We start from the raw sequence: 11,230 nt of genomic DNA on the forward strand, positions 1-11,230 counted from the left end.
TTAGCTTCCCTAGATACCATCAAAACCCTACTTCCCCTTTTCTCCCTATTTTGTTTCTATGCTTTATCATGGTTACAAACAATTGTTATTTTTTTACTTCATATATTCATTATTTTTATTTATTTATTTATTTATTTATTTTTTTTTTTTCACATAACCATAATTCATAATCTATGAAAAATTAAAATGATTGTCAAGAAATTGGCTGCAACTCTTTCTCATTTAGGGGACTTTCACAACTTCAAAGTGCAATCTTCAATAAAGTTTTGACTTATGCAATCTTGAAATTTTCCAGATTGTGAAATCCTTAGTCTTAGTTCTCCAAATTGATCCTTTTTCTTTTTTTTTTTTTTTTTTTTTTTTTTTTTGCGTTATAGTTTTCCAAATTGATTCTTGATTTTATTTTTTATTTTTATTTTTTATTTTCCGTTAAGTTGTTTCTTGTTTCAGGAGCCTCCTTAGATCCTTGGTGTTAGTTCTCCAAATTGATCCTAGATTTTTTTTTTTTTTTTTTTTTTTAAATTTTATTTTCCCTAAAGTTGTTTCTTGTTTCAGGGGCCTCGTTTACCCTTCTTTTGCTTGATCAATGCCTTGTACTTTAATGGCATAAATGAAAACAAAATAATTTAATTAATTAATTATTTATTTATTTATTTTTGACTTTCATTGAAATAGTAGATGGATTACATATGGGAAACACTGATGCCCATTTTTTTTTTGTTGAGGAAAGTTATTCCATTGAAGTTTGACAACAATTTTTCTAAAATGAACTTTATATTTGGAATGACAAGAGTTTCCGTATTTTATCACAATCCAACCAAATTTTTATTTATATTGCTTGGAAAAGAATTTTTATATATATTGCTGGAAAAATTCCTATATGAAGAAAGAGGTGACAACTAAAATCATAGTTTAATGGGATAATTTTGGAATTTTATAAAAAAGGCACTCTTAATTGTAACGTCGTTTGATGGACAGTGTCTTGACTAATCGTATCAGAATTTTTAATAAAAAGACCAATATCAAAACTGATGCAAAATTATGGGATTTAACTAAAAAAAACCAAAGATAAAAGATAAATTAATTTCTCACTCAATAATAATAATGATAGTGTCTTTTAAAGGGAATATTGGAGTAGGAGAACTATGTGAACAAATGGATTAGTAAAATTGATACTATATACAAACATGTAATGAGACAATTATAGTAATGAGATAGTAACAACATATACAATATTAGGTCACAACTCTCTCCTTTAAATTGTGTAATAAGCCCTAATTATCTTATTTAATAGATTATAATTTATAGTAAATAAATAGTAATTTTATTTATTTATTATTATTTTTTTTTTGCATCCAAACACCATCGAAAAAAAAATAGGGATGACAATGGGGCAGATATCCCATTCCCTATCTCCATTCCTGTTTAATATTTTCACTCCATAATTGTTCCAAAACTAGTTAGATTTTTCAAAGCAGCCTCCATTCTTAACCCCATTTACATAATAAATGCGCTAACCCACAAGCAAGTTCCGTGCTAGTCCCACGCTCCCCTAAACACAAAGCCACACTCAGATTTCGTTTGGAAACATAGGAGAGCATTAAAAAAAAAAAAAAAAAATTTAATATCAATAATCTCTATTCATGTTTAGGTAGGATAATAATATTATTTGCATAAGATGGAGGAGACTAGGAGAGAGAGAAAAAAAAATAAAAAAAATGATAACAAATAAATTACTATTTTAATTAGATAATTTCTTTCTTCAAATTATTAAAGACAATTTCAAAATTATAAAAATACTACTTAATCTACTATCCTTTCCTTCTTTATCTTTTTACTTTTGAAAGAAAGTTTTAAAGGAATAAGGATCCAAATCACTTGTAAATGGTGTGTGTGAGTTTATTACAAAAATAAAAATAATAATTAAAAAAAAAAATTCCAATAACGCTAAACCCATTCAAACTTCTCCTTGTGCTTTCTTTCTTTTATTTCCTGTACCTCCAAATCATCCCATCCAAACGAAGCCTAAAGAACAGTGATACTCTCAATTGGGTTCGCCGCCTTTGTTCTCCCCTGGCTGTGGCCTTCACTGCCGGCGCGTCGCTTATGTTCTCCGTAGCCTCAACTCAGATCAAGGCCAGTCTCTCTCTCATTCTCTCCTCAAGTTTTGTCGTTACCTCTCATTGTCGACCTTGTCGGAAAGGGCCTGTGTTTCAACGGAGCAGTGCTGTAAAACGATTGCAACAACAGCCCATCTCTAGGTACTCTCTCTGTGCTGTAATATGCATTATTTCCATTATTGATTTTAATTTTAATTAAGTTTCAGTTTAGGATCTTATTTTTATTTATTTATTTTTTGAATTAATCTGGTTGGTACCAAACATCTGAAATCACGGCTTGCCATTCTGCTTGTATTTTTACCCAAAAAAAAAAAAAAATTTGTATCTTTTTGGTTTACTCTGCTTATTATGTCCTGCATTAAGAACTTAGGGCCAGTTTGGTTGGAGAAAAATTAATGTAGGATCATTATAGGTCTTTTTCAAACCTCACCATCACACAAATAATTAAAATTAAAACAGATGTTAGGATTAGTCCAACAAGGCCACTCTCTCTATAAGAGATGTTAGGATTTACTATGATCTCAAATGATGACAGAAAACAAGGATTTATACCGTTAAATGAGACTATATGGACTGGAAAGCCCATTTTGCCAAAGCATGGGCTACCTTGTTACAGATTTTAGGTACCCATGATTAGGATTTTCCTCTATTATCTTCGAGCATTTTGTTAATGTCATCTATCACAATGGCTGAGAATTAATTTGTGGGACTCTGGTATAGAATCGGTTTGCAGTCTCCCTCTACAACCACATCCTTGTGCCCCCACTCTGAAAGCCACTTCGGACCTTTTCTAAGAATTAGAGCCTTAGTGTAACGGGTGGGCGCTTGCCCATTTACCCAAAAGCTCGAATTGTTGGGTAGTGCTGCATACCCACCCATTTATACCCATGTCACTTCCCATCCGGATCCGATGTGGGACAAGTCTCCTCCCCTTGTAACATTCTCTCCCACCCGAACTCGCAACGCCCTCGTTGCGGTCGGACGACCCTGCCTACCCGGGATGGCTTATCCGGACGCCTTCCGGGCCGGGCGCTTGGCGTGACACCGGATCAAAGATTGGGTCTAGCTCTGATACTAACTGTAACGGGTGGGCGCTTGCCCATTTACCCAAAAGCTCAAACTGTTGGGTAGTGCTGCATACCCACTCATTTATACCCATGTCACTTCCCATCCGGATCCGATGTGGGACAAGTCTCCCCTAGTAACACTTAGCCACTTCGGACCTTTTCTAAGAATTAGAGCCGTTGACCGTTGGGAGAATAAAGAAACTACTTTGATGGGTCTGCCTCCAATCTCCATCATCCCTGTTCTTCCCCCCAAGCTTCCAAAGAGGTAGGTCAAAGAAGCGTCAACGTTAAGTTTTAGCTTGCCAACCATGACCATTCAGGAGGAGGAGGAGATGGGATAACCTTATCACCAACCAAAAGATAAGCATCCATGGTTGTCACTGTTTTGAACTCATTCAGGTTTACCATAGCTATGTCAACAATGGCAAGAGGATCCCAGCGATTTCCTTGAAAATGGCAATCGTTCCTAACTTTCCAGAGTTACCAAACAATGATGAACCTAGACTATGCAGATATGTAACATGATCGGATTTGTTTACATAATCCATGAGTCCAAATCAAAAAATGTTTACAAGAAGGCATATGGTTAGAACTCAAATCGATCCTCAACGGACTTAATTTCCACACCGTTTGAGCAATCTGGCAATGACATAGCATGTGAATAGCTGATTATTATGCTTGACCACAAACCGGACATGTCACATCATTCAAAATTTCTCTCTGCTCCAAGCTTAAGAGAACAGGGATTCTTTCGTGACAAACTTGCCATATAAAAACATTATTTTTCTTTTTGATTTAATTTTCCAAATGTTCTTCCATTTTGATTGGAACTCTTGGACTCTCCAAATTGACCTCTACTTATATATTATTGTAAGGTTGACTTATAAATATTGAGGTTTTGTAATTTTATACCTTTATTATAAAAAGTTTTTAGGCATATCCTTATTTCTGAGATCATCGAGTATTTTTATTGAGCCCACATGCATCTAACCTATATCTCATTCCGCTTCTTACAGTTTTAAGTTTTCTGACTACCTTGGGAAAAGTAGTACTTACTGCTTTGCCATTGGATTTGTTAACCAATAGAGTTAAATATGGCTGAGCGGCTGCCGCTTGATCAACAAAATCCACTTGATCCACAGCTGCAATCTCCACTTCCACCAAAAGAGGACATGATTGCCTGTGTAATGGCACTGGAGGCTGCTTTGCTTCCATGCTTGCCCGCAAGAGAGCTCCAAGCAATAGATCGATCTCCTCACCCTTCTCATCAGAGTGAGTACTTATTTATTGATTTTATTATGTAAGTTACTTATACAAGCCCGCAAAGTCTCACTGCTCATAACTAGTTGCCGACTTTCATGTCTTCTTGTCACTGTTGAACAATTTTTCTGTGTTGCTTCGGATAAGATACCATTTTGCCATTCATATAAGCATAGCATCAATCGTACATTTATTAAATAGTCTGGTAATGACACCATTAGTTTTTTCCCCCATGTAAATTGCTACTTCAATGTGGACAAGATTTGAGAACATTTTCATTCGTAAATTAGACTTTAAAGAGAACCAAAAATAAAAAAATAAATTCTAGCATGTATATTGAGAAGTAAAACAGGAGAATAGATTATTTCTAATGATAACATTTCAGAATGGGTAATGGAATATCAGGAGTTATGGTAAGTAATTGGAAAGTTTAACCTGCTGGGATTTGTAATGGTGACCAATGAAATTCCTGGTGGAGAACACCCAAAGATTTGGATTAACTGAGAGAGGTTGATGTTTCATCATTTCTATGAATTCATAAAAAAACAGGCTTTTTAGCAACATGTATACACATTTGAGTGATAATTGCTGTCTAAATTTGTCTGTTTTCTATGTTGTTTTGTATCTATGGTTGTGAACTGGATGAATATTTTATTATTTAATCCAAGCATCCGTTTTGAGATGTGTTTTTTTTTTTTTTGGTTTCCCATGATTGCCAGAAGAGATAATTCTTCTTCATTGCTGCAGTCGATGTCGAAAGGCATGCAAGAGATTTTATGGAGGCTGCTAAAAAGCTTCAACTCTATTTTGTTGGCCTTAAACGTGAGGATCAACCAACCAAGGCAGAAACTCTTCAAAAGGCAATTTTCAGCCCACATTTCTGTATTTATTCTTCCATCACATAGATTTTGGAGACCTTGGTGAAGTTATTTATGTTGTTCCTGTGTCGTATTCTTTATAGGAGATTGCTGTGATGGAAGAAGAGTTGAAGATCAAGACTGAGCTTATCAAGAAGCAAGAAAGATTGATTCAAGGGTGGAGAAAGGAGTTGAAGGACCAATTGGACAAGCACAATACTGAATTAGAGAGGGTGTAGTAATGGTTGAGATTCATTTTGTACTAATTAGTTTAACACATCATTTTAGGGTTGATGAGTTGATGGACCAATGGCTAATGCGTTGCATTGATGATCGTATCTTTGTGTGCGCGCCTTTCCTCTAGAGCTTGTAGAAGTGCCTATGACTAAACATGGCTTGAACCACCGGGTCAAGGGTTCGAGACTGGAATAGAATAAAACCCAATGCATCACCGGTCTAGCTCTACCTTGGCGGCTTTGGGCCTTAACTGCTCCCAAGCTATAGGTCAAGGTTTCGAGATCAATAGAATACCAGTGAGCCCCATAACTGCATGTTCTTTCTCAGAAAATAGCACGAACATATTTTTGCATAGTCTTAAGGAATTGTGGGACTCTATGGAAAGCTTATTTGCTGTAGAATCTGGACTTCATCACACTTGTTGTTAAACCCGAATGTAGTTCCTCAAGCAAACGCGATCCTAGGTTGCGTAAAACTATATTTGTGAATACGTATGGATCTTATTATGAATATTGTTATCAACTTGATCATTAACAATAATTGGTAAGAAACGTAACATGGATTTAAATTGTATCCTCAAGATAATTTGAAGATGAATAAGGTGGTGTATTAACAATAATTGGTAAGAAATCATTCCTAATAAGATTTATTTTTAAAACCTGAATATGTTGTAGTTGAATAGACTGGTTCTTACTTGAATGCATTCGGTGTGTCCGCTCCACCGTTGCTATGAAACTTGTTTTTGGAGTCCAATCCTACAACGTCACATATATATATAAATGACTATCCTGTATTTATATTCATATATATTGATTGTGTGTGTAATTTTGTATATAGTGAGTTATTTATATAACAATTAATAACTGACAAATTACAAATTATCTAGTACATTCTTGAAGATGGCGACAGGTCAAAAAATCTGTGACACACGTTAGTAAATGTGCCTTTTTTTTTTTTTTTTTTTTTTTTGGGAAAGTTAGATGTTACTGCTTCCCTTTACCCTATTAATGGAAGTGTGGAACCCAGGAATATCCTTTACGACTTTTTTTTGTTGTCTTGTTCTTCTTGCAATGCCCCATTGTAATGGAGAGGACTATCCAATAATTTCTTCTTCAAATAGGCTTCTTTTTTATGGGTAGAATGTTACCGATCATTGTGTTGACTAAGGGATCATCATTCTTTAGGATTCGACTTTGATATCAGTTGTTAGATTAATTGTATTTAATTAAAATATTAACTATTAGTAAAGTGACATTTATCTATATAAATCCTAAATTTTTTTCTTTACTAACGGAGAGTGAGACTCGTTCAACATGAAACATGGTGGTTTAACTCTTTTACTGTTTATTTTCATATAAATTTCTCCCCTCCTATATATGCACGTGTATATTTGACCTTCAAGAAAATTTGTTCACTCTCTTTTTTGTTCACCGTCTTCTTTATTCACTCCAAGGCGATGTCTTTTCTTCTAATTATTTCCACACATAATGAACCTACTTTCGCACCATATATGTTGCTAATACTATGATGATAAAGTTCTTACTTTGCAACTTTTGCTAAATATTTGTATGTTCTTGGGTTATGGAAATTAGGTAAACATACTTAGATTTGCACTTACGTTAATTAGCTTTAAATGGTTGTTTTTGTTTTCCCTGGAAAATCTGTATATATATATAGTTTCCTTGCCACTTTACCTTGTTGTGAAGAAAGTTTATATCTAAGTCCTCCTAGTTGTTGTTTTTGTGTTTAACAATCTATATTTAATGTTCTTGAATTTTTCATTTTAATTGTTATCTTAAATATTAACATTTCTGTAGTTGGATTCACATGCTATGGGCATATATCAGTCTTGGAACAGAGTTTCCTATGAGAACCTCATACTGAAACTGAAGTATGTTGTTTTATGTTCTTCAAAACAGGGTGAAATTTAAGCTTTGTGATCAACAATTCACCATGAAACTTATTTGGGTAATTGTGTTGATGGTTTTCTGTAATCGGTACTTTTCAAATGGAGCCAACATAAATGTTTCAACAAGGCCTGAAGTTGTGAACATTGGTTCCATATTCGTTTTCGATTCTATAATCGGGAAAGTTGCCAAAGTTGCCATAGAAACTGCAGTTGAAGATGTGAATTCCAACCCTAATGTTCTTGGTGGAACCAAGCTCAATCTTGCAATGTATGATTCCAATTCTAGTGGATTTCTGGGCATTGTAGAGGGTACACACTACACACCCTTTGTAACCTCTCTAGTTTTCTTCATTTCTGTCGTTTTTGCTTCCTAATATGAGAGTTTCTTAGAATCTAGTATGATCACAGTATGTAAATGTTTGATTTTGATTACTGATAACAGCTTTACGGCTCATGGAAGATGAAATTGTTGCCATAATAGGACCTCAATCGTCCGTTATAGCTCATATGATTTCGCACATTGCAAAGGAGCTGCAAGTCCCTCTTTTATCCTTTGCAGCAACAGACCCCACCCTGTCTTCACTTCAGTACCCGTTCTTCGTTAGGACAACGCAGAATGATCTGTTCCAGATGGCCGCAATTGCAGAAATTGTTGAGTACTATGAATGGAGAAAAATAATAGCGCTCTATGTGGATGATGATTTTGGCAGGAATGGGATAGCAGCCTTAGCAGATCAACTTGCCACGAAAAGTTGTCAAATCTCTTTTAAAGCACCAATGAGGCCTGAAGCAAGGCGAGCTGAGATCATGGATGTCCTAGTTAATGTGGCTTTATCCGATTCTCGGATTCTTGTTCTTCATACTTATGACAGTTGGGGTCTAGATGTACTTGCTGTGGCCAAATATCTTGGGATGTTGGATAGTGGTTATGTGTGGATTGCTACAAATTGGCTCTCTAATGTTTTGGACACTAATTCTCCTCTCCCTTCAGAGGTAATGGGTAATATTCAAGGAGTAATCACATTGCGAATGTACACTCCGGATTCAGAACTGAAAAGAAACTTTATCTCAAGGTGGAGCAACTTGACAAGTAAAAAAAGGGCTAATGGTGGTTCTTTTGGATTGAATACTTACGGCCTATATGCCTATGACACTGTTTGGCTGCTCGCTCGTGCAATTGATGCATTTTTCAATCAGGGTGGAAAACTTTCCTTCTCTAATGATTCCAAGTTAAATTCGCTGCTCGAAGGGGGTTTGAATCTTGATGCTATGAGCATCTTTGATGGAGGAAACTTGTTGCTTGATAGCATTTTAAAGGCTAATATGACTGGTCTAACAGGACCAATCAAGTTTACTCCTGACAAGTCCTTGATTCATCCTGCATTTGAAGTTATTAATGTCATTGGCACAGGCTATAGAAGGATTGGTTTTTGGTCAAATTATTCTGGATTATCAGTTGTGCCTCCGGAAATACTCTACACCAAGCCACCAAATCGTTCAAGTTCAAATCTGCAACTGTACAGTGTAATCTGGCCTGGACAAACTATACAGAAACCTCGCGGATGGGTTTTTCCAACCAATGGAAGGCAGTTGAGAATTGGAGTTCCTAATGGCGTTATTAATCATGAATTCATTGGAAAAATACCGGGCACTGATATGTTCAAAGGGTACTGCATTGATGTATTCATTGCTGCCCTGAACTTGTTGCCATATGCTGTCCCGTATAAATTCATAGCATTTGGAGATGGTTATGTTAATCCAAATTGTACTGAGCTTGTGAGCTTAATTACTACGGGTGTGAGTATGAGAAACTCAGCTTGGTCATACTTTTGATGCACTGCCCGCTTTTCGTCTAATTTCCCGGTTTTTTCTTCTTTGATACAGGTATATGATGCTGCAGTAGGTGACATTGCTATCACCACTAATCGTACAAAAATGGCGGATTTCACTCAGCCATATGTCCAGTCAGGGCTAGTCGTAGTGGCTCCAGTTAGGAAGCAAAATTCTAGTGCTTGGGCTTTTTTGAGGCCGTTTACTCCAAAGATGTGGTGTGTCACAGGGATTTCTTTCATAATTGTTGGAGCAGTTGTTTGGATTTTGGAGCACAGGATGAATGATGATTTTCGCGGTCCCCCTAAGAAACAAGTTTCCACTATTCTATGGTGAGAACCCAAGATATATTTGCAAATTTATATGACAATGACAAACTAAAAGTTCACTTCCTCTTTGATTAATTAGTGCATGCACATCAAATTGCTAACATTTTGATCTCCTTTTCTTTGTATAGCAATATGTTGGTCATCTTTGATCGTTTTAATGTGTGAATCCCATCTTTTTCATCCATGTCCCTTTGTTGCTGATCTTTGTGCTTCACTTTGCAGGTTTAGCTTTTCAACTTTGTTCTTTGCCCATAGTAAGTGATATGACATTGTTTTGACAATCCTCTCTACTTGTCACAGAGTAGAAGTGATCGAGTTTCTTTTTTCCTGTTTAATGCAGAAGAAAGAACAGTGAGCACCCTCGGTCGCCTTGCGCTTATCATATGGCTATTTGTGGTTCTAATTATCAACTCAAGTTACACTGCAAGCCTGACCTCAATACTTACTGTGGAGAAGCTTTCTTCGCCCATTAAAGGTATCGAAAATCTAATGGAAAGCAATGATCTGATTGGCTACCGACAGGGTTCATTTACCCGAAATTATTTGATCGAGGAACTTGGCATTCACGAGTCAAGGCTCGTCGCTCTCAATTCAGCTGAAGAGTTTGATAATGCCTTAAAAAAAGGTCCCAAGAATGGTGGTGTTGCTGCATTGGTTGATGAGCGCGCATATATTGAACTCTTCCTCTCAACCCGGTGTGAATTCAGTATTGTTGGTCAAGAGTTCACCAAAACTGGATGGGGATTTGTAAGCAACTCCTTTTTAACAACATTTCTTTTATGAGATATATATATATAACACTCATTTGTTACACTTTTTTTGTGGCTCATTCAACATTCACACTCACTGCACTACCAGATGCTAATTGTCAACTTAGAAAATTAGGTCACAATTTTGTTCCTCGTTTACTATCAGGCCTTTCAGCGGGACTCTCCTTTAGCAGTTGACATGTCAACTGCCATCCTGAAACTGTCAGAGAGTGGGGATCTTCAAAGGATTCATGACAAATGGCTTACAAGAAGTGCCTGCAGTTCACAAGGCTCAGAGCTTGAAGTAGACCGGCTTCACCTGAAAAGCTTTTCAGGTCTCTTCTTCGTTTGTGGATTAGCATGCTTGCTTGCTGTCCTGGTGTATTTCATTTTGATGGTGCGCCAGTTCAGCCGTTATTACACTGACGAGTCAGAGTCATCTGACAGAAGCTTACGATCGGCAGCACGCCTTCAGACATTCCTTTCATTTGTTGATGAAAAAGAAGAGACGGTAAAAAGCCGATCCAAGAGAAGGAAAATGGAGAGGATTTCAACTAGAAGCAGTACCGATGGAGATGAATCAACAACTGGTTCTAGGAAAATCCATATGGAGTTTTCTTCAAATAGAAGTGCTAGTTTTGACAGTGGAATCTATCCTGAAGCAAGTTAAATAACTTCTCTTTAGCCTTTTATAGTCTATCTTCACATTTGGTTTAGTGGTGTTATTTCTTATAACTAATTAACTGTGATGGTCTCTTGTATGTGCTTTTTGTAACAAAAAAAGGTTGCGCATACCAATTATAATATAAAACCTGGCTTGCAAAAGTGCATTTCAAGTCTCTAAAATTAAGAATAAATTTGCATAATCAGTG

The 11,230-nt window shown here is 36.2% G+C and overlaps 2 protein-coding genes across 4 annotated transcripts; both read left to right on the top strand.

The window, feature by feature from the left end:
- Nucleotides 1–1,838: 1,838 nt before the first annotated feature.
- On the top strand, nucleotides 1,839–6,065 carry LOC132286140 (mediator of RNA polymerase II transcription subunit 28-like). 2 transcript variants are annotated; one of them, XM_059788406.1, is made up of 4 exons: nucleotides 1,839–2,261; nucleotides 4,274–4,459; nucleotides 5,195–5,307; nucleotides 5,409–6,065. In XM_059788406.1, exons 2-4 carry the CDS (start codon nucleotides 4,282–4,284, stop codon nucleotides 5,541–5,543), a joined length of 426 nt encoding a protein of 141 aa, XP_059644389.1. In that variant the 5' UTR covers nucleotides 1,839–2,261; nucleotides 4,274–4,281; the 3' UTR covers nucleotides 5,544–6,065. The 2 variants fall into 2 exon arrangements, with proteins under 2 accessions (XP_059644389.1, XP_059644388.1); XM_059788405.1 differs by having other exon boundaries at nucleotides 4,204–4,459; nucleotides 5,409–6,064.
- A 395-nt stretch (nucleotides 6,066–6,460) lies between these two features.
- Nucleotides 6,461–11,189, top strand: LOC132285417 (glutamate receptor 3.6-like). 2 transcript variants are annotated; one of them, XM_059787602.1, is made up of 7 exons: nucleotides 6,461–7,133; nucleotides 7,461–7,759; nucleotides 7,893–9,247; nucleotides 9,335–9,612; nucleotides 9,832–9,863; nucleotides 9,950–10,356; nucleotides 10,525–11,189. In XM_059787602.1, exons 1-7 carry the CDS (start codon nucleotides 7,123–7,125, stop codon nucleotides 11,026–11,028), a joined length of 2,886 nt encoding a protein of 961 aa, XP_059643585.1. In that variant the 5' UTR covers nucleotides 6,461–7,122; the 3' UTR covers nucleotides 11,029–11,189. The 2 variants fall into 2 exon arrangements, with proteins under 2 accessions (XP_059643585.1, XP_059643584.1); XM_059787601.1 differs by lacking the exon at nucleotides 6,461–7,133 and having other exon boundaries at nucleotides 7,149–7,759.
- The last annotated feature ends 41 nt before the right edge of the window (nucleotides 11,190–11,230 follow it).

Source organism: Cornus florida, unplaced genomic scaffold, assembly GCF_030987335.1.
Source record: "Cornus florida cultivar Cherokee Brave unplaced genomic scaffold, ASM3098733v1 CherokeeBrave_3.0.0_Hap2_Chr11, whole genome shotgun sequence".
In the NCBI taxonomy this organism is placed as follows: domain Eukaryota; kingdom Viridiplantae; phylum Streptophyta; class Magnoliopsida; order Cornales; family Cornaceae; genus Cornus; species Cornus florida.

What these genes read in the sequence shown, in the direction of transcription:
- LOC132286140 (XM_059788406.1), top strand. Translation starts at nt 4,282, where the DNA reads ATGGCTGAGCGGCTGCCGCTTGATCAACAAAATCCACTTGATCCACAG. An exon ending in TCCTCACCCTTCTCATCAGA is followed by an intron (nt 4,460 to 5,194) that starts GTGAGTACTTAT and finishes TCATTGCTGCAG; the next exon opens with TCGATGTCGAAAGGCATGCA. An exon ending in AGGCAGAAACTCTTCAAAAG is followed by an intron (nt 5,308 to 5,408) that starts GCAATTTTCAGC and finishes TATTCTTTATAG; the next exon opens with GAGATTGCTGTGATGGAAGA.
- LOC132285417 (XM_059787601.1), top strand. Translation starts at nt 7,435, where the DNA reads ATGTTGTTTTATGTTCTTCAAAACAGGGTGAAATTTAAGCTTTGTGAT. An exon ending in CAAGTTTCCACTATTCTATG is followed by an intron (nt 9,613 to 9,831) that starts GTGAGAACCCAA and finishes TTCACTTTGCAG; the next exon opens with GTTTAGCTTTTCAACTTTGT. An exon ending in AACTTTGTTCTTTGCCCATA is followed by an intron (nt 9,864 to 9,949) that starts GTAAGTGATATG and finishes TGTTTAATGCAG; the next exon opens with AAGAAAGAACAGTGAGCACC.